We start from the raw sequence: 20,569 nt of genomic DNA, 5'->3' as shown, positions 1-20,569 counted from the left end.
GAAGCATCTATTTAACAAAAAGTAGAAAAACAAAAAATGCTAATTTGTCTTTAGATTTAAAAGTAATTACCAAGAAGCAAAATAAAAGGGTGGGTCAAAAGAATAAAACAAAAAGGACTTTGTAATTTAAGAGGGAAAAATTGGGTTGGAAGAGTTTGTAGGGTCCCACTTGGGTGAGCTTATCATCGCCCCTCCTGGAAAATAGCTCATATAAATACTCTTTCAATAGGCTCACACACACAGACCTATCTTGCACTTAAAACCATGAGAAGTCGCAATTTGAATTTCACTTTCATTACTTTCCTATTTCTTCTTTTCCCTCCATTCATTTCAAATAATATTCTTAGAGCCACTTCGGAACAATTTTTGACAAACTCATTGTTAGGTAAGATCGTAAGAGTCATTTTATTGGATTATATTATTATCTCTTCTTATTTTTTTTTAAAAAAGTAATTGGATATTTGAAATTTTGTCCCAACTAAATCTCTGATACACGGTTATGTTATGATTGTGATAATGATTGAGTACAGGGACAGATGAACCATGTGAAAATAAAAATTGTGGGCAAGGAACATGCTTTGCCACAAGTGCTACATTGTTTGGATTTGATTGCAAATGTAATCCTGGTTGGACCAAGTACCAACTGCAGCTCCCATCGGTTAACGTCACATTCCCCCCTTGTATTATGCCCAACTGTGAGTCTCTCTCTCTCTCACACACACACAATCTCCTTGTAACATGATGAATGACCAAACCAATTATATTTAATTAGTACTTTATTTATCTATTATTACTATTATTTTTTTAATGAATTTGATGAATTTGCAGGCACACTGAATTTTGATTGTGGCAATGGGGCTCTACCACCACTACCTCCTTTTCCTCCAAATCTGACAAGCCGTAAACATCACAAACCACAAGCATATATGTATATATATATATAATTGTTATGCAAGATGATGATAGTAGTAGTATAGAAACTAATTAATGAAGAAAAACTCTTGTTTAATTTACAGCTTGTGGGCTTTCTTGGTGTGGTTATGGAAGTTGTGTAGTGAATGGAATAGGATACTCTTGCCAATGTTTTGATGGATCCTCAAATTTCTTAAATTGGCCAGCCGCACCATGTCTCAAACAATGTAAGATCCTCTTCTCCTCTATTCATCACCAAACACCAAATACTATGACTTGTTCTATAATTTTCTTTTCCTGGAAAGTAAGTCGTTCTATAAATTTTTTATTACTCATATATTTATTTCCCATATTATTCATGCACCTTTTAATTTCCTGTTATGAGTTTGTGTTTGCTTAAACTTTTGAAAAATAATTATTCCTTACAAGAAAAAAATAAAATAAAAATAATCTTATGAGCGATCTTCTCACGATAGGGCCTAGCTGTGATTTTACTAAGTCTAAGGACAATAGTCTTGGTTTATTTCTTTTAGATATCCGCTGCAATGACTTTGTGATCAATGAATATATTATATATATATGTATATATGTATTTTTTTGCAAAAATCAATGAATATATATGATGTATATGCTACTACTTAATTCTTCTTCTAATTTTAAATTTCAAACTGTTGGAGGGTTACTCCTTTATTATAGCATAAGGGTAAACCGTAAAAAATCTGTATTCTTTCAATGATTTATAAATACTACGCTCTCTCCATCTGTATTCTTTCAATGATATATATATATATATATATATATATATATATATATATATATATATATATAATATTTTTATTTGCATTGGAGATGTAACCTACAAATGATTTGTTCGATCCCTACAAGGTGCCCTTGGAGCAGATTGCAACGGCGTTCAATTGGGTCAGCCTAACCCACCGCCTCCTACTTCTTCGGGCTCACCAGGAAATGGTATATATGCATTTCTTTTTTCTTCATTATATTCAACTATTCATCACCAAATATCTCATGTCAAATTAGCTTTAAAAGCTAACATCAATCTTGTAAGTAAAAAACAATTTTTTTAAAACATGTTCGATCATCGATATGTGTTTTATTTATTTACGAGTAAAGTGCAAAAATAAAATACTCTCTTATGATAGGCATGCATGGTACATTACGTACATATAACTCTTTTTTGTTTTAACTTTTAAGCCACTCTAAAGTTTAATTTAGGTACCACTTGCTCATTGCTGGTCAATTATACAGTTAACGGAGCCTTGAAAAGACTAAAATACCCCCTCTCACAACTGAACAAAAGAAGAAAATAATAAAATATTACGAAAAGATGAAGAGGGACTTGTCCTATATCTCCCCCCTATCTTGCACAAAACTCATTTCCCACACCATGTCCATTTTATGATTCTCTCTCTTTTCATCTGCCATCACGAACCCCATTTCACACGATTCTTTTGGAATTCTATGAAGCCCCGTCTCCTGCAGCCGCTTCACCACCGACAAACCCCGCCGGAGGTGGCACAAACTCAACGAAGACGGAGGGGGCAGGGCCACCCTCAAATGACTCGGGAAGGATGAGTATGGGATTAGGTTTGGTTGCAGGGCTAGAGTTGTTTTGCATGGGGTTATTCTCATGAACGTAGTGGATGTGTATCGTGTGGTATTTTAGCGTCTATTCCTACATTTTGTTATTTTTCTATTTTAATCTGCAATCTGCATTCTTTGATTGTCATGTCGTATGACTTTAATTCTCTCTCTCTCTCATTGTATTACATTTGGTTTTAGCTGCATTAATTTGCATGTTTTGTTGAGATGATGCAAGTGTTTAAGAGGTAAATGGTATTTTTTAATTTTTAGTTGTCAAATGTGTTGCGCAATGCCTAACTGTCACAAAATGTATACTTTAAAAGTGTCTTTCGTAATTTGTCCTCTATTTATTTATATCATGGGCAAAAAGCACAACAATAAAATAAAAAAAAATATCACTAGAGGTTACAACATTTGGCAATGAAATTTCTAAAGTAATTTTCATAAATATACTCCTTTCATAAAAAAAATTCATTTGAGTAAAAAAATAAATCTTATTTAAGTTATCTTTGATAGGCTGAGAGTGTTTTAATGGAAAAGATACGAACTTTGAATTAAAAATGATTTTATTTAAGATATTCTTACAAGAATGAGAGTATTTTAATGTGAAAAGTTACAGAAATTACAATAAAGATATTAAAATTAGAACTTTTCAGCCTTTTGTGAGCAGCCCTCTGTAACAGCTAATAATCTAACTCATTCAACTTAAAAAAAAAAAAAAAAATACAAAACTAACAATCTAACTCATGCGTAGCATGCATTTGTTTAACATTCTAAATCAACAGCATCTTTAAAGGTGTGATCTGATAGCTTGCTTCAAATTGAGAAATAAAGAAAAGTTAAATGTGAAATTGAAGAGCATTGCAGGTACCAATTATTTAATCTTGTTTTGACTCAAATGTTGTTGTGTTTAGGATCAAAAGATGCACCAAATTGTTCCAGGAAACTTCACTTGCCAATGTTAATATTGTTATCGGCATTAATCATCCTAACATGGATTTAGACGGGAACAAGGAAGATGATGAAGTGGTTGATGATGACGATTGCTACCACAATTTTATATATATATATTTCTTAATAAAATTACTATGACAATTATTTACACACTCAATTTGTTAAGAGAATAATTTTACTTGTACTACTATTAGATTGAAGATTATACAAGTGAATATCCTGCTTTTTCTTTAATTTTATCGTCTGTTGGAGAATTATTTTTATATTTTGTTTTTGCAGACATTTTTTCTCGACGCTCATTAAATTAACTTCGACCAACAGTGTGTAATTCGACCAACCCAAAAGGTTCTGAAACTCTGGCTGGGCTGGGCTGGGCTTGACCCATCAGCCCAACTAAGTTTGGGTTGGATTTCGGTCCTCCAGATATGATGATAATAGTAATTTTCTCTCTTTTAGAACCCAAGAAGTTTCTTTGCATTTATTGAGAAAGAAAGGCTTTTCATTGGGGTTGGTGATTCCTTATGTTTTTTTTTTTTTTTTTTTTCTTTTCCACATCTTTTGGTATATGACTTCGAGGCACCGCTGCAAGAGCATGGGCAAATTCATTGCCATGCCTATGAACAAACATATATATATATTTCTTTTCACAGTTCTTTATTTTCATTTATCAACCAAATTTTTTTCTCAACTATTTGAAGTCTATAACGTGGATTTATATTTTCACTCCGCTCATCTCTTACAAAATTCAATTGAATAATTCTAATTATTTGAACTTCTGTGCATTACACAAAAACAACCAAATTTTTTTCATAACTATTTGAAGTCTGTTATGTGGATTTATATTTTCACTCCGCTCTATTTAAAATTATAATTTCAATCAATTCACATGTTATCATATCTTCCTATAGAAATATCTTTCTTTTTAGGAGAGGACCGGGAAAAAAAAATTTGGTGTGAGGTCAATGGCATCCGCCTAAACATTCTTCTCTCCCGACTTTATTATTCTGTTCCTTTTCTTCCTTCCTTCCCTACTCAGTAATCAATATCTGTAGTAATCGTTTAAAGCTAATTGGTGGAAAAATAGAGAAAAATTGCATTTTTATCAGCCATCACTTCAGGGAATGAATCGAATCTATCATGATGTCATTACATTATTAGCCTAACTCCATCCACGTTAACTATGTTAATTTTCTTAAAGATATTTTTTGTACTTCGGTGCATGTCTTATTATTTGTATCGTAGTTGATATTCACAAATTCTTTTCAAGAAATTGTTATTATTTTAGACAAAATATATAAATAGATAGGTCAGCAATTACATTACATTAACGTTGTCTGACTCCCAAAGCACATATCTTTTAAACGCATTGTGCAGCAACCCAACCACACCACGTTTCAGCCATGTGAGCAACATATGTTATTAGAATTGCAAATATGTATATGTTGTGCAACCCCACGACCCATGTCCCATGATGTCCTCCAACACATAATTATATTCTACTATATATGTAACCATTACAACCTCAAAAAAAAAAGTATATAAAAGAACAAATTAAAGTGATGATGGACCATAAAAAATATACATCAAAGAGAAAATAGGCATTCTTACTTGTTGTCTACGGAGAAAAAGAAAAACTGTACATGTCCAATAGGAGGACAAAGGACCCGGCCGTTAGGTGACTCATGGGATACCACTTGAAATATTGTTGTGTTTAAAGCTAGGCTATTGCTTAAAGAGCCCACTTGGTCTTTTTTTTCCTTTTTTTGTTTTCGTTAAAAGGTTAACCCCCATGAGCCCACTTGGTTCAGATGGGACAAAGTCCAGAAATCTAACCACAAAATACCAAAAGAAACTTTACTACTTTACATGGAAATGACCAAATATGCAAGAGAAAAAAAACAGGCAGAAATATCACTCATCCACTGTGATCATTTCTTTATCTGAAAAAACAAAAATGCCCTTCCCTTTGTTGCCAAATTATGCATGTCTTCTTCCTCTCTCCCATCCTTGATCCATGATGGCGCAAGTCTTAACAAAACTTCCGAGTAAATCCGCCATGGAGACCACTGAAGAAGTTTTATCCATTTTTAAAAGATAAACAAGCAAAGGACGTTTTAGTCATTTCACATATGTGAAGAATACGTTAGGTTTTTATTGTCCTTTTGTGGACATTGATTGGAGAGATGTTGATATTGATGTTTTTCTACTTGAGGACAAGACAAGGGCACATGGAGGTGGGAGATAGGCCCTCCCATTTCATGGAACCTCTGAGTGGTTGAGGTACCATTTCCTTTGTATAGCTTAAAATTGTTTTGTAGAGGACAAAATGGTCCTTTCATATCTTGTTCTTTCTCTTGTCCAATACAATTAGTCAATTACCCTCCTTTGTCCCCACCTCCATCAGCTAGTGCTCACCCCAACACCACTCCCTCCAACATAATACTGTACTCATCCACCGTGTCACCCTCTTCTATATCATCCCTTTATATATCTATATCTATATATATACACACACACACACATAAGCTATACACACACCATCATCACAATTCCATCATATATGGAGTAACATATCCTGTCACTACTTCTATCTACTAAAAGTCTAAAACTACACAACCCTACCCTTCCGACACACTTCCATTCTAGCTTTAGCCAATTCACTATGCCTTCAAGGCTCTCAGATGCCTTCAATTCCCACAAACACTTGGACTTCAATTCAGTGAAACAATTACCAGAGTCTCATGCATGGTCTAGTACAGTCGACGAAGAGCACTTTTCCGGTGACCCTTCGAGCATAGAGTCAGTGCCAGTTATCAATCTGAGTGACCCAAATGCCCTAAAACTTGTGGGGCATGCATGCAAAACATGGGGTGTTTTCCAAGTGACAAACCATGGCATCAAAAACAGCCTTCTCGACGACATTCAGTCCGTTGGAAGGAACCTTTTCTCTCTACCTATGCAACAGAAGCTCAAAGCCGCTCGTCCTCCAGATGGTGTCTCCGGTTATGGCATGGCTCGCATTTCTTCCTTCTTCCCAAAGCTTATGTGGTCTGAAGGCTTCACCGTATCTGGTTCGCCCCTAGAACATGCTCGAAAACTTTGGCCCCAAGATTACAACAAATTCTGGTATACTCTCAAATGCTAATGAAGTAACTTCAAGTCATCTATTATTTATTTACTTAATTCAGTCTTTCATATGCATATTTTAGATTTTTTTTTTTTAATTTATTTTTATAATAAATAATCACGCACACTGATAAATGTTCGTCATAAATATTCATTATGAAACTCGAACGTCTTAGAAAACCCATCCTCTCTTTTGTACCATAGAATGTTATTTGTTAACGTAATAATTTTATATTGCTTATGTAATAATTTTATATAACGTATGCAATAATTATCTTAGATCGCTTACGTAACAAACTTTACATCATAATATGTAAGTAATGTATCATGTTACATAAGCTTAGACATGACTAAACCTACTACATATACCAAATAGTACACATGTATAGGATCCCACCATAGGATGTGATGCTCTCTTCTTATGGATTACCCAAGGCAATGGCCCAATAGTGCATATTTAGGACCATTGTTTGATGTAAAAGGTTGAAGTATCAAGTTTAAGAAATAATGTCAGAGGTTTGTTTGTCTGTACCAGAACGTCACTCTAGCATCAAAATAGGAACTACATGGATAATGACTTTTTCATCTCCTTTCATGCTTTTTCTGTTTGTGTGTCGGTTTATTTATATGTACACTTCTCTTTATATACATGTCAATTTTTTTTTGGAAAAGCACCATAGATTTATAGCCAGATAGTAATTTTCCTTTATACAAAATGACCAAAGATTAGACTGAAAAGTCATGGGGTCCACATAGAAGATATAAAGTGACCATTAATTTAGAAAATCAAATCCACTTTTGGTGCTGCTTGCTTTGTTCTTTATGCATAATAATATAGCCACTTTTTGTAAAACTAGCTTTAATTGTTAATTTTATTTTCAGTGATGTAATTGAAGAATATGAGAATGAGATGAAACAATTAGCTGGGAGGCTGATGTGGCTCATGCTCGGGTCATTGGACATAAACAAGGAAGATGTCAATTGGGCTGGCTTAAAAGGAGAGTTCAAAGACTCCAAGGCTGCATTGCAGTTCAACTCTTACCCGGCTTGTCCGGACCCGGACCGGGCCATGGGTCTTGCCGCGCACACGGACTCAACCCTCCTAACCATCCTCCACCAAAACAAAACTAGTGGTTTACAGGTCTTCCAGGAGGGGATCGGTTGGGTCATGGTTCATCCCCTCCCAGGTACACTCACGGTCAATGTAGGCGATCTCCTTCACATATTGTCCAACGGGTTGTACCGGAGTGTGCTCCACCGGGCTGTGGTGAACCGGACTCAGCACCGGCTTTCCTTTGCCTTCCTATATGGGCCACCTGACACAGTTCAAATCTCACCACTCTCAAAACTTGTGGACCAAATTCACCCTCCTCTCTACCGGCCGGTCACTTGGAACCAGTATCTCGGGACCAAGGCCAAACATTTCAACAAGGCCCTGTCCACAATTCGGGTTTGTTCTCCTCTAAACGGGTTTGACACAAATGATGATGAAAGAGTTAAAGGCGGTTAGAGGAGATTAGATTATTATTGTTTTGTTCTTATTTATTTATTTTTTTTTTTCTGTTTTTGGGTAATTGGTTTATTATTGTTAATAGTTCGTGTTTTCATGTTAATTCATGCCCTATTGATTGGCCATGTTATAAGCCAATTCTCACTATTTGGAGAGTTGTGAGGAGTATAATACATGATAAAATAGTAAATGGTCCTAAAATATGCGGCCTAGTTGAATCAAAATTCTTTAATCGAAAAATGTGGAAAAAATCTGAACATAAGTCAAAATTCAGGTATACTATCAAGTCAGATGCGGTCAACAATTTTCTAATTCACTAACTAAGAAAAGCAACTAAAAAAAATAAACGAATAGAGGTCAAATAAAATAAAAACTAAATATGAATCGAAATTGAATTGTATCACCAAGTGACATATTTTCGTGTAACTATATAATAGTTTCTCGACAGTAATAAAGTGAGGTGAAAGTATTATGAGGCTAATTATTCCCTTGAACAATGTGGACAGAGGATAAGTTAAATCAAATCCAATAAAGGGATGCAAACAAAAAAGTGGATAAGTTATATAAAATCCTATAAAGGAATGCAAACAAATAGTCTATGTGGGCTGTGTTTTTGTCTCCACACGGAGAGAGGGAAAATAGGGATTTGAATATTCAAGCAAACGACACACAATCCGACACCTTTTTGCCCCGGATATGAGGGAAGATCTCCTCCAAACAATAAGACACAGATGAAGATAAAAATGATTAAATCACTGAATCATACATGAATTGGAAAGAACACTGTTTGTCATACTCTTGCAAATTGAAAACAAGCCAAATCAGTAATTAAAAAAAAAAAATAGTATATTGCAATGCAAGTTGCAAATAATAAGGGTCCATGAATGTAACTTTTGAGCCAATTGGATCTGTCCTTACTCACAGTAATATACATATATATATACACATATATATATAGAATGGACTATATATGGAGATAGATTTTGGACATTATTGTAAAGGCATGGCTGACACGCAGTCCCTTCGGTGCTGAGCAAACCCTTGTGAATTGAAGATGATATTGCCTCTGCAACCATGTGCTACTCGACAATTGCTATCCCAAGAATGGCACTTTCTCGCAGGAATCAGACTGTTTTTACCATTTTCATTTGTTTCTTTCTTCTTTTTAATCTTATGGTTAAATTAGTAGGTGAGTCTGAGAAATATCTTCCCAAAACTTCAATATATATATATATATATCTATAATATGATTAGTTGAGTATGAGGCTCTGATTATTACAGAATTTTATAAATGATAGATACGACTAACATCCATATATGTGAATAGATTATTTTTTTTTTAATTTGAATCCATAATTGCAAAATCATAACGGAATAATTGCACTAAAGTCAAACCAAACCCTTATATACGAAAACTTTAAAATTAAGAAAAATTCATTTCTCCACTAATAGGGAACCTCTAAAACAAGAGACGGAGAATATGGGCCCCTGCCACCAAACTTGCTAGTGTTAACATGTCGACTCTATTTATGGTAATTAATTATTTGATTGATGCTTATGACAAAACACATTGAAGTTGATAAGCATTATGTCCACGTGAAGGTTGCACTAAGATTAATGGCTCTCGTAATCAAGATTGTACCATTACAGGCCTCTATTAGTTTACGTGCCAAACAGAGCATGCCCCAATTTGAGGAGGTGTAAAGACAAAAAATTTAAAAAAAATATTTAGAGGTACAGAATTTCAAATCAAATTGGCAATTCATGTCTTAAGCGACAGCATGCTTTTCTGTACACAATTTTCTCATAAGAAACAACATAATAGTTGTACCCATTGTTAGACTTATACAGTGAAAAACACAAACGCACACAAGAACCAATATCAAAATTGATACCATCTCTTTCATATCTCTCTTTTTACAGAGCCTCAAATGCTAAGGTGAAACGGCGAAAGGCTCCTCCTCTTAGGCATGGACCAAACTTACAAAAAGCATGATTCTCTACGGAATTGGAGAGATTTAATTGTAAAGATATAATTAATAATTATAAGCAGCACATTAGAATGTTGGTAGTATTGAGTAGTTACTAGCTAGCTAGGCACTCTGTGACCGCCAAACAGAACAGGGGGATTGGATTGTAGAGTTTAAAGAGAACAGGAAGTGAGGAAATTTTTAATAATCTTGCTCGGCTCATCTACAGGCTCGTGATAAAGTGCAACATCATGAAATAATAATATAATATAATTTTTATATAAATAGTCTATAATTATTTCTTAAGTAATATAATGTCGCAAGATGCGACATAACATGAGAAAATTCGGTTCTTTTATACCTTGTATTGGAATTGGTGTGTTATAATTGTAGCCGTAAATATAATATAATTTTTATATAAATAATCTATAACTATTTCTTAACTAGTATAATGAACGCAAGATGATACATAACAAAAAATAACATGATAAAATTCGGTTCTTTTACACCTTGTATTGGGATTGGTTTGGTGTAATTATAGCCGTAAGATCGGTGCCTCTCATTATGCTCAATCACTGTCTAAGCGAGGAAAAAAAAATTTATATAAGAAATTTTCTTGGTTCAACTTTCAAGTGGAATCTCTCAGCTGGACAAATTTTGACTCTTGTACAATTGCCTCCTCTCTTTCTTTTGCTCAATCATGTCTAAGCGAGGAAAAAAAAAGTTTCTTTTGCTCAATCTTTGGGATATTTTGCGAGTTCGTTTTGCTCAATTTTTTTTTTTCTTCGTTCACTTTATCTTGTCCTTCATACTCCCTACACAAGTCCGTATTATACTCCTAGAATTCAGATCTCGTTCACGGGAGGAGATTCTGTGCCTTGGTCCCGTGTTCGTTTAAATTCTTAGGACAACACACTATATCATAGTGCAATAAGATACATAAAAAAATTATTATTGCATAAGTAATATTCCAGGTAGTTGTTGCATAAGCGATAGTAAAATTATTACATAAGTGATGTGAAATTGCTGCATAAGCAATCGAAATGACATACAAAAAAATAGCAATCAATAAACTTTCTGATTCCTTAGATGTCGATAGAAGTTCGTTTCCACAATTTTCTAAAATTAGAAAAGATATAAACAATGGCATCAAGTTAAAAATCACAAACAAATGTGCCATTACACAATTGGGGATTCAAGTTATTTTGATGAAATTAGGGCTTCAAATTGTCTTGATGAAATTAACACGATTATTTCCAGGTAATGTATGATGAAAAAAAAAAAAAAAATGAGAAACTTTCTTGACAAGAGTTATGAGTATTCTTTATTTAGCATATATATATATATATATATTTTATATATACACATATATAGGTCTTAAACACCGCTGAAGGCTTCCACAGTGTTCTCTGCTCTGTGGCCCTCTTCTGTGTGAAAGAACTTGAGTAATTCAACTTGATCAAATGGCTTTTATCGCAAAGGGTGTTCATCATCAATTAGCTCTTCCGGGGCTTGTATCATCTTGCTAACAAACGAAAATAGTGCCATGGAGTATCTTGTGTTCTTTACCGTTCATGATCACTCGATGGTGGACACAACATATTCTGTCATTTGTTCATCCCTATGCCAGCAAAACATACATCTATTTTTATCTCCATCGAGGTAAAATTCTTTCGACAAAATAAAAAATAATCCCCAATTACCATCAGTAACGAAAATATATTCTTTGGTTAAAAACAATTTCATTATACATGTAACATTTTTTTACTTTGGTTGAAAGGAGGAGAATAGGCTTGTTTTATACATATTTTATATTTAAAATTATATTTGTTAGTACTTTATGATATTTTATTATATTATTATTATTATTTTCAAAACAGGAATGTTAGGAGGTTAGTGATTAGTTGTTAAAGGAGAGGAGGAGGGTGCGATGTTTGAACACGGACTCGGAGTAACACCGTATTTTATTTTAAATAATAAATAGATTTTTATGTCTTTTCAACGCTTTAGTAATTTTCATGTCATTAGAGGTTATATACGTCATTTTACACATTAATTGATGAAATCAAACGTCAGAGTGCATCTAAGTGCTCAGATAGTTTATAAAAGGATAATAGAAGAATTTTAGAAGTGTATTTAGCAAGCAAATTTCGTTTTTGAAATTATTTTGATTGCATAACTTTTGACTCAGGCAGAAAGTCATGTAATGGTGCAAACTCCGCAATGGAAAGAAGACTTAAAAGCCGTCAATTTGCGGCCCCATTTTGACGTTTTCACGAAAAAAATAATTAAATTGTTTATTGGTTAAATGTTTAGTAAATTAATTTTTTTTATATAAAAATAAAAAATACAATATCCGTTTATGCATTTATTATAGAGGTGACAACAAAGACAAATATTAAAAAAAAAAAAATTATTTGATTAGGAAATATATATATATATAAATAAAAAATAATTTTTCTTTTTTATTTGTGTCCAAAAAAACCTTTTAAGGCATTGTTTATGCTAGCCAAGTAATGTCTTAAGGCTCTCTGATTCAATTGTGTTAAGGGAAAAATAAAGACAAAAAATAACCAAAAAAGTTAATTTCTAACCATTTTTTCACCCAAACATGTCCTTAACCCAATTTTGGACTACTGCTATAGATTTAAAAAATAATAATAATAATTGGCAAGAGGGCCCGCCAAATGGGTCGCCCTTACGGCAACCACATAACAATTGAAAAATGTTGCCCAAATTTGACGACCACCAATGAAGTAGATTAGGTCGCCAAATTGGGACATAATAGCCTAATTTGGGCTCTATTCGATATGCTCTTAGTGGTAGTTAGGTTTAAGAAATAATTAATTTAAGCTTGATTTTTATAATTTTCAAAAGTAACAATGTTTAATCTTATGTTTATTTTATTAAGTTGAACACTTAGGGTTTTTAGAATTTTATAGCTTATAAGTGAAGGAAAATTTAGTTTTAAAAATATTTTTATTTGAGTTTTAATGATAAAATTTGTGAGGGCAACAGAGACCTCTAGATTGCTACTCTTACTTAGGGATTTGATAGATGAATAATGAAATATTTATAAATTTAATGCTAGTAGAATCTGATACCTTAATGTTTTTCTCCGTTGATTTCAACAACGTTACTATTATTTTATTTTTGCATGTTTATAATTAGGATTAAATGCTGTCTCACACCTTTAAGTTTGAACTTATTGCTCTCATATTAAATTTCAGTCATTTTTACTCTCACAATTATTAAAAGTATGAAAAGATATTTTTACTATTATACCCTTAATTTTATTAACTCTCGTACTTATGTCAATGCAGACATATGCAGGTAAAATATGAAATGACAATATTACCTATTATTAATTTAATTGTCTGCTTCCAAAACCAAAACCAAATCAAACAAAGTAAAAATAAAATCAGGTTGCTACGTGACCTAATACGGGAATCGGCTGCCATGGATCTTTTGACGCCGAGTTGAGATGAGGCGATCAAGGAGCGATTTTCTCACTGCAGTTCTGTCCTACATCACCAACACCACCATGCCGCGCATCATCGCCGGTAAGTTCAGTGCACCGCCGGACTCCATCGTCTCCGGTAAGTTCCGTTCTTCACCACCGATTGGTGTCCCTGTTCAAATCGTGCATCACCGAACAGACTCTTTACCCGTCGTTCAGATCGTGCGCGGCCGACTTGTTTACTCGCCGTCGTTTAGTATTGGGGCTAAATCGGACGCATTGAAAAAAATATTGGTTTGCATTTTTTTTTTTCCGACCAGTTTAGGAATCGAAGTGCGCGAAACAAAAACCGACCCTGAAATTATACTCACAAACAGTCCAAAGCAAAAAAATCCATGGATCAATCTAAACCATTCCAATCAATTTTTGAAAAAGACAGAGTCCAGTGGAGACATTCTAGACCATACAACCAGCTTGATGGACTATAATAGTTTGTGTGCAAGAAGAAATTCATTAGATAGTCACATGTTAGTCACATTAATGACTGGTATTGTGAAGCTTGTGCTATAGTGGGATCACTCCTACTTCTATTTCAATTGTCGGCGTTGAATCACAATGTGTGTGTATATATACGTATATACATATATGTGTATATAAAGGGAGTTAGGAGATTTGAGAGTCTGAGAAGATAGCAAATGGAGAGGAGGATGAAAGGAGATAAATGCAGAATGGCGGCGGTGGTGGTATATGTCATGTGGTGGGGGTGAGTGGTGGTGATATATATATATATACACACACACATATATGTGAATATATATATATATATATATATATATATATAGGGTGGGGTGATCGGTGGTCGTCTGGATGTCTCCTCTTCTTCTTCGATGTCTAGATGTCGCCGCTTCTTCTCCGCCATTGAATCCATTGCCGACGATGGTGACGGTTGTGTTGGGGAGAGTTGAGGGATGTTAATTTTTATGGCTTCGTCGGGCTCCGTCCTGTCCCGCCCTGTTAATAACGGATATGGGAATATTTTTTATACCGTTAAGGCAGGCATAGATACAAATTTTGTACCCATCGTAGGTCAAGAGGCGGGTAAATGATCAGTACACATATCCTAGGGGCCTCGCCCCGCTAAGCATATAATTATATTTAATATATATATATAATATTAATAATTTATTTTAGCGGTTTACACAGTTACCATTTCTTACAATCCTAATTTGGGATGTAAACTTGGTATTAAATTTGTTTTTGTTTTAGTTATGGTAGAAGTGTTAGCACATAAAAGAGGTGTAATTCACAAAAAAACACCACAAAGCCATCATCTATACATGCTTTTCACATAGACAAGTCATAACCCTAAGACATGAATTTTCAATTTTCTCTAAACATCACTTACACCTCATTGAAGCAATTAATTCTCAAATTTAGCATGTCTAGCACAAAAAAAAAAAAAAAAAAAGCATAACTCACAATGGAACAAGAAGAGAGTGGATTAAGATGCCCCTACCTCAAAAATCAGCAAATCCTAGAAAATGGGTCCTAAATTTCGAAGTTCAAAGGGTGCACCAAATCTAGAATTGTTGGTATGGATGCGTAGAGCTCGACACAAGCTTCGTTTTGCCTCAAACGGCACCCAAATCTACCAAGAGATGATGAATTAATCAAAGATTCAAGTTGCAAAGGAAAAAGAAAAAGAAAAAGGTAGAGAGATAGAGCACTGGCCGAGAGAGAGGATTCAGCGGGGAGAGAGAATGAGCATAAAAAAAAAGTCTCTAAACCATATGTTTGAGTGGGTGGTGGGTCCCGCCGATTTTCTTTTCTTTTCCCTTTTCTTTTTGTTTCAAAATACTCCACATATAAACAAAATGCACCACATACATATATAAGACACAAACATTACATTCTCTCCAACTTATAAGGATTTCGTCCCCGAAATCAAGACATACCTGAGGAAGAAAACAACGCTGGGTACTTGGACCGAACCTCCTGTTTGAGCTCCCAAGTAGCTTCCTCGACTCCGTGGTGTCTCCAAAGGACTTTCACCATTGGTATCGTCTTGTTCCTCAACACCTTCTGTTGTGTGTCAAGAATTTGAACTGGTCCTTCCTCGTAGGAAACATCCTCATCAATGTCCACATCTACCCAACTCAAAATGTGAGATGGATCCGGTTCGTACTTCCGTAACATCGATACATGAAAAACATTGTGGACCCTATCCAACTATAGTGGCAAAGCAAGCCTGTAGGCGACCTCTCCTACTCGGTCCAAAATCTCAAACGGTCCAATAAATCGTGGCGACAACTTGCCACTTTTTCCGAATCTCATAAATCCCTTCCGTGGAGAAACCCGTAGAAAAACGTGGTCTCCCACCTCAAAAGATAACGGTCGTCTTCGCTTATCCGCATAGCTCTTCTATCGGCTCTGGGCTGTAAGTAACCTCTGTCTTATCAACTTAATCTTCTCAGTAGTCTCGAGTATAATGTCGGGTCCTAAGGCGGCTGTCTCACCTACCTCAGTCCAACAAACAGGAGACCTATAAGGTCTACCATACAACGCCTCAAATGGAGCCATCTGGATGCTCACCTGATAACTGTTGTAGTAGGCAAACTCAATAAGTGGAAGGTGATCCTCCCAACTACCTCCCAAATCAAGTACACATGCCCGAAGCATATCCCTCCAAAATCTGGATAGCACGCTCTAACTGACCGTCTGTCTGTGGATGGAATGCCGTACTAAGATGTAACGCTGAACCAAACGCTGCTTGAAGTCCTTCCCAGAACTTCGAAGTGAACTTAGCATCCCTATCTGAGAAAATGGTTACTGGAACTCCATGCAACCTTACAATTTCCTTCACATAAAGAACACCAAGCTTCTCTGCATCATCTGTTGCCTTAATAGGCAAAAAGTGAGCCGTCTTGGTCAATCTGTCAATGATGACCCATACGGCCTCATTGCCCCTTCTTGACCTTGGAAAACCTGTCACAAAATCCATAGCAATATGCTCCCATTTCCATTGCGCTACAGGTAATGGTTGCAACAAACCTGCTGGCCTCTGATGCTCAGCCTTCACCTGCTGACAGGTAAGGCATCTAGCCATAAACTATGCAACATCATTCTTCATCCCGCTCCACCAATACTGACGTCTCAAATTGTGATACATTTTAGTACCACCTGGATGAACTACAAAGCGGGAAGTGCGAAACTCCCGTAGGACGTCCTCACGACAACATGTGGGAACCACCAACAAACCCCTGAACCGTAGACCCCCATCTGCATGCAAGGCCCAATCTTTCACTGTCTCACCACTAGAGATCAAAGCGTGGATGGCATCTAAGTCCGGGTCCTGTCTCTGTGACTCAATCACTCGTACAACAAGAGTAGGCTGAGCCACAAGACTGAACAAGAATGCTGGCTTACTGTCAACATCGTCATCAAAACACTGTAATCCCATCTCTGCTAGATCTTCAAGCATCTTCCACTTCCGAATAACTAAACTGGCCAAAGTTCCACGAGATTTCCAGCTTAAGGCATCCGCTACCACATTCGCCTTGCCCGGATGATACTGCAAGTCAAAATTGTAGTCCTCCAAGAATTCGACCCATCGCCTCTGTCTGTTGTTCAAGTCCTTTTGGGAGAAAAGGTACTTGAGACTTTTGTGATCTGAAAATACCTCGAATCTCTCACCATACAAATAGTGTCTCTAACACTTCAAGGCAAACACAACTGCCACTAACTCTAGATCATGAGTAGGGTAGTTAAGCTCGTGAGTCTTCAACTGTCGAGACCCATAAGCCACTACTCTACCATCCTGCATCAACACACATCCCAACCCGTCACGTGAAACATCACAATAGATCACATAACCCAAGCCACGCTCAGGTATCACCAACACTGGAGTTGTAGTCAATCTCGTCTTCAACTCCTGAAAAGATGAATCACAGGCCTCATTCCAGACAAACTTGACCCCTTTCCAGGTCAAACGGGTCATAGGAGCTGCCAAACGGGAGAAATCCTTTACAAATCTCCGATAGTCACCCGCTAAACCAAGGGAACTGTGGATCTCAAACACATTTTTGGGTCGCTCCCAAGTCAAAACTGCTTCAACCTTTGATGGATCAACTGATACTCCACCTTCTGAAACAACATGCCCCAAAAACTTCACCTCCTATAGCCAAAACTCACATTTCTCGTATTTGGCATACAATCGGTGCTCCCGCAAAATCTGTAAAACAATACTCAAATGGACCTCGTGATTTTCCCGAGTCCGTGAGTACACAAGATTGTCATCCACGAAAACTACCACAAACTGGTCCAAGTAATCGTGAAAGACGCGGTTCATCAAGTCCATGAATGCCACTGGCGCATTAGTTAAGCCAAAAGGCATAATAAGGAACTCATAGTATCCATACCGTGTACGGAATGCTGTCTTCGGGATATCCACATCCCTAACCCGCAACTGATAATAGCCAGACCTCAAGTCAATATTCGAGAAACAACTGGCTCCCCTCAACTGATTAAATAAATCATCTATCCTTGGCAAAGGATACTTGTTCTTGATGGTGGCATGATTCAACTTCCGATAATCAATGCACAACCTCAACGAACCATCTTTCTTCTTAGCAAACAAGACCGGTGCGCCCCACGGTGACACACTCGGTCGGATGAAACCTTTCATCCTCAAATCATCAAGCTGCCTCTTCAATTCTTCCAATTCAACTGGTGCCATACGATACGGTGCCATAGAAATCGGCGCAGTACCATGCATCAAATCAATAGTGAACTCCACTTCTCGGTGTGGAGGCAACTCTGTCAAATCTTCTGGAAAAACATCCAAGAAGTCACAAACAATCGCCAGATAAACTTCTCCCACGACATCATCTTCTTCGGCTAGAAGACTAGCTAAGAAATAATCACAATGACTTCGTCCACAAACTCCATAAAACGATGAAATGTGGGAATCACTCCGATCTCCCACGAAAAAGAAACAGTCTCCCTCGGGAGTGCATGTAATGTTGTGAGATATATATATATATATATATATATATATATATATATATATATATATAATGCTAAAAGAAAAAGAAATAAAGCAAGTGGGCCCCACCCATGTTTTAAAACACACAAAAAGTGTATAAGGCATTAATGACCCACGACCCAACTGTTTTCTCTCTCTTTCTCTGCTGCATCTTTCCCCTCTCGGCATCTCACTGCTTCTTTTTCTTTTTGCAATCTCAAAGCTTGATCTAACTTTAAACTTTTGGATTTTGGTAGAACATTGTGAAGCAAAGTTGTTAAGCTCGTCAAGGCCTTCAATTTGATAGGAGCCAATCATCATTTGGTGCACTCTAGGGAGTTCAAAATTCTAGGGTTCTTGGGCTTGGATTTGGGGATTTTGGGAGTTTTTACTTCCATTGAGGTAGGGGTGTTCTAATCTACAATTTCTTAGTTTTTTTGTGAATTTTTCCCCTTAAATTTGATCCTATGCATGCTAATTTTGATTATCTAGTTTGTGGTTGAAGTATGTTTAATTAAAATGCTAAATATGTTCCATGTGTTATTTGAATTCATATATATGACTAGATTTATTACGGTGATTGAGCATGTTTGGTGTTGACATATTGTATGTCCTAAGATTATGTATTTTTTAATTTATTTATTGCTTTGAAAGAAAATGATGCTATGGTCAATAAATAAATAAAAGAAATGATTGCTTAGAAATTTCTATTAAATTGTGATAATGATGTAAATGAAATGTGTGAGAGCCTATGGTTGAATTGATAAATCGAAACATGCACATTCATGCATTCATTGGGAAAGAGAAAGGAAAAATATATATATATATATTTTTTGAACAAATGAAATTATTTTGGGGAAAATATTTTTTTAAAGGAGTTTGCGAAAACCGGATGCCTAGGAGGCGCCTAGTGGTCCGTGGTGTTAGTGTAGTCTAGAAGGGATCATGGTTGAGCTAACTAGGCCGGATGCGATGCCTTGGAGGTGCCTTGTAGTCGTGGATAGTTAGTCAACCCTCCATTCGTGACGCCTTGGAGGTGCCTTGGGTCGGATTACACTAACGGTTTTGGAAGTTGAAACGGAAATGTTTCGGAAAATGGGGAGTAACGTTTGCATATTGCACTTTATGACATTGTGGTAAGCTTGTGATTGGGTGGTATTTGTTACATACTTGTTATTGTATTTGAGAGTGTGTGTTTCCTTATACTATGATCCCTTTCACTTTTTATCTATTCCTTGTATGGATTCACGGGGATATAAGAAGTGTGTCTTAGACACTTCCTACTGAGCTTATGCTCACCCCATTATTTCTAACATTTTTCAGGACATGGAAAAGAGGTGGCGGACGACGATCCACTACGATTTTAGACGAGCACGGAGACCTATTTTATTTATTTATTTATTTTGCTATCTTTTGTATTAAAACTCTTTAATATTTTGTAAATGTAATATTAACTAACTCGTAAAACTTTAGTTTAATTAGTATAATGTTGTAAGCCATGGACTTTTAAATTCTAACTACGCTTTTTGGACTGTAACTTGATGTAACCAACGTATGTTCCTTGTTGGATGAGATGGAGGAATGGGATTTTGTATGTATGTAGTCACTTTGGAGATATGATATAATATATGTATATTGCGTTGGGACAGGATATGTTAGATTTAAGGCCCAGTGAGGCCATTGTAATTATTTTTTTTGTATTTCAACAAGTTGTTTAGAGACAATTTCTGCGGAGGTCATGCCGAAATTTTTTATAGATTTTTATTATTATTTTGGTATCCCATTTGGGTCGTTACAAATTTGGTATCAGAGCAATGGTTCGAATATCATTAGGACGACGGGTAGAGGCCTACCTAGGATTGCATGGGGAGTTGAGTTATTTGCTTACTTGCTTAATTGTTTACGTGATGGCATGCTTATATGCTTATGTGTTAAGGTGCTTAATTATTTGAATTACATGCTTATTTGTTTAACTGCTTATATGACTACGTGCTAAGTGCTTAATGTTGTTG

General features: G+C 35.8%; 1 protein-coding gene across 1 annotated transcript; it reads left to right on the top strand.

The window, feature by feature from the left end:
- The first annotated feature begins 5,981 nt into the window (after window positions 1–5,981).
- On the top strand, window positions 5,982–8,446 carry LOC132286430 (gibberellin 3-beta-dioxygenase 1-like). Its single transcript, XM_059788761.1, has 2 exons — window positions 5,982–6,594; window positions 7,477–8,446. The coding sequence occupies exons 1-2, from the start codon at window positions 6,131–6,133 to the stop codon at window positions 8,102–8,104; spliced, it is 1,092 nt and encodes a 363-aa protein (XP_059644744.1). The 5' UTR covers window positions 5,982–6,130; the 3' UTR covers window positions 8,105–8,446.
- Window positions 8,447–20,569: the final 12,123 nt, after the last annotated feature.

Source organism: Cornus florida, unplaced genomic scaffold (genome assembly GCF_030987335.1).
Source record: "Cornus florida cultivar Cherokee Brave unplaced genomic scaffold, ASM3098733v1 CherokeeBrave_3.0.0_Hap2_Chr11, whole genome shotgun sequence".
Taxonomy (NCBI): Eukaryota; Viridiplantae; Streptophyta; class Magnoliopsida; order Cornales; family Cornaceae; genus Cornus; species Cornus florida.
This window is presented reverse-complemented; position numbering and strand designations above follow the sequence as displayed.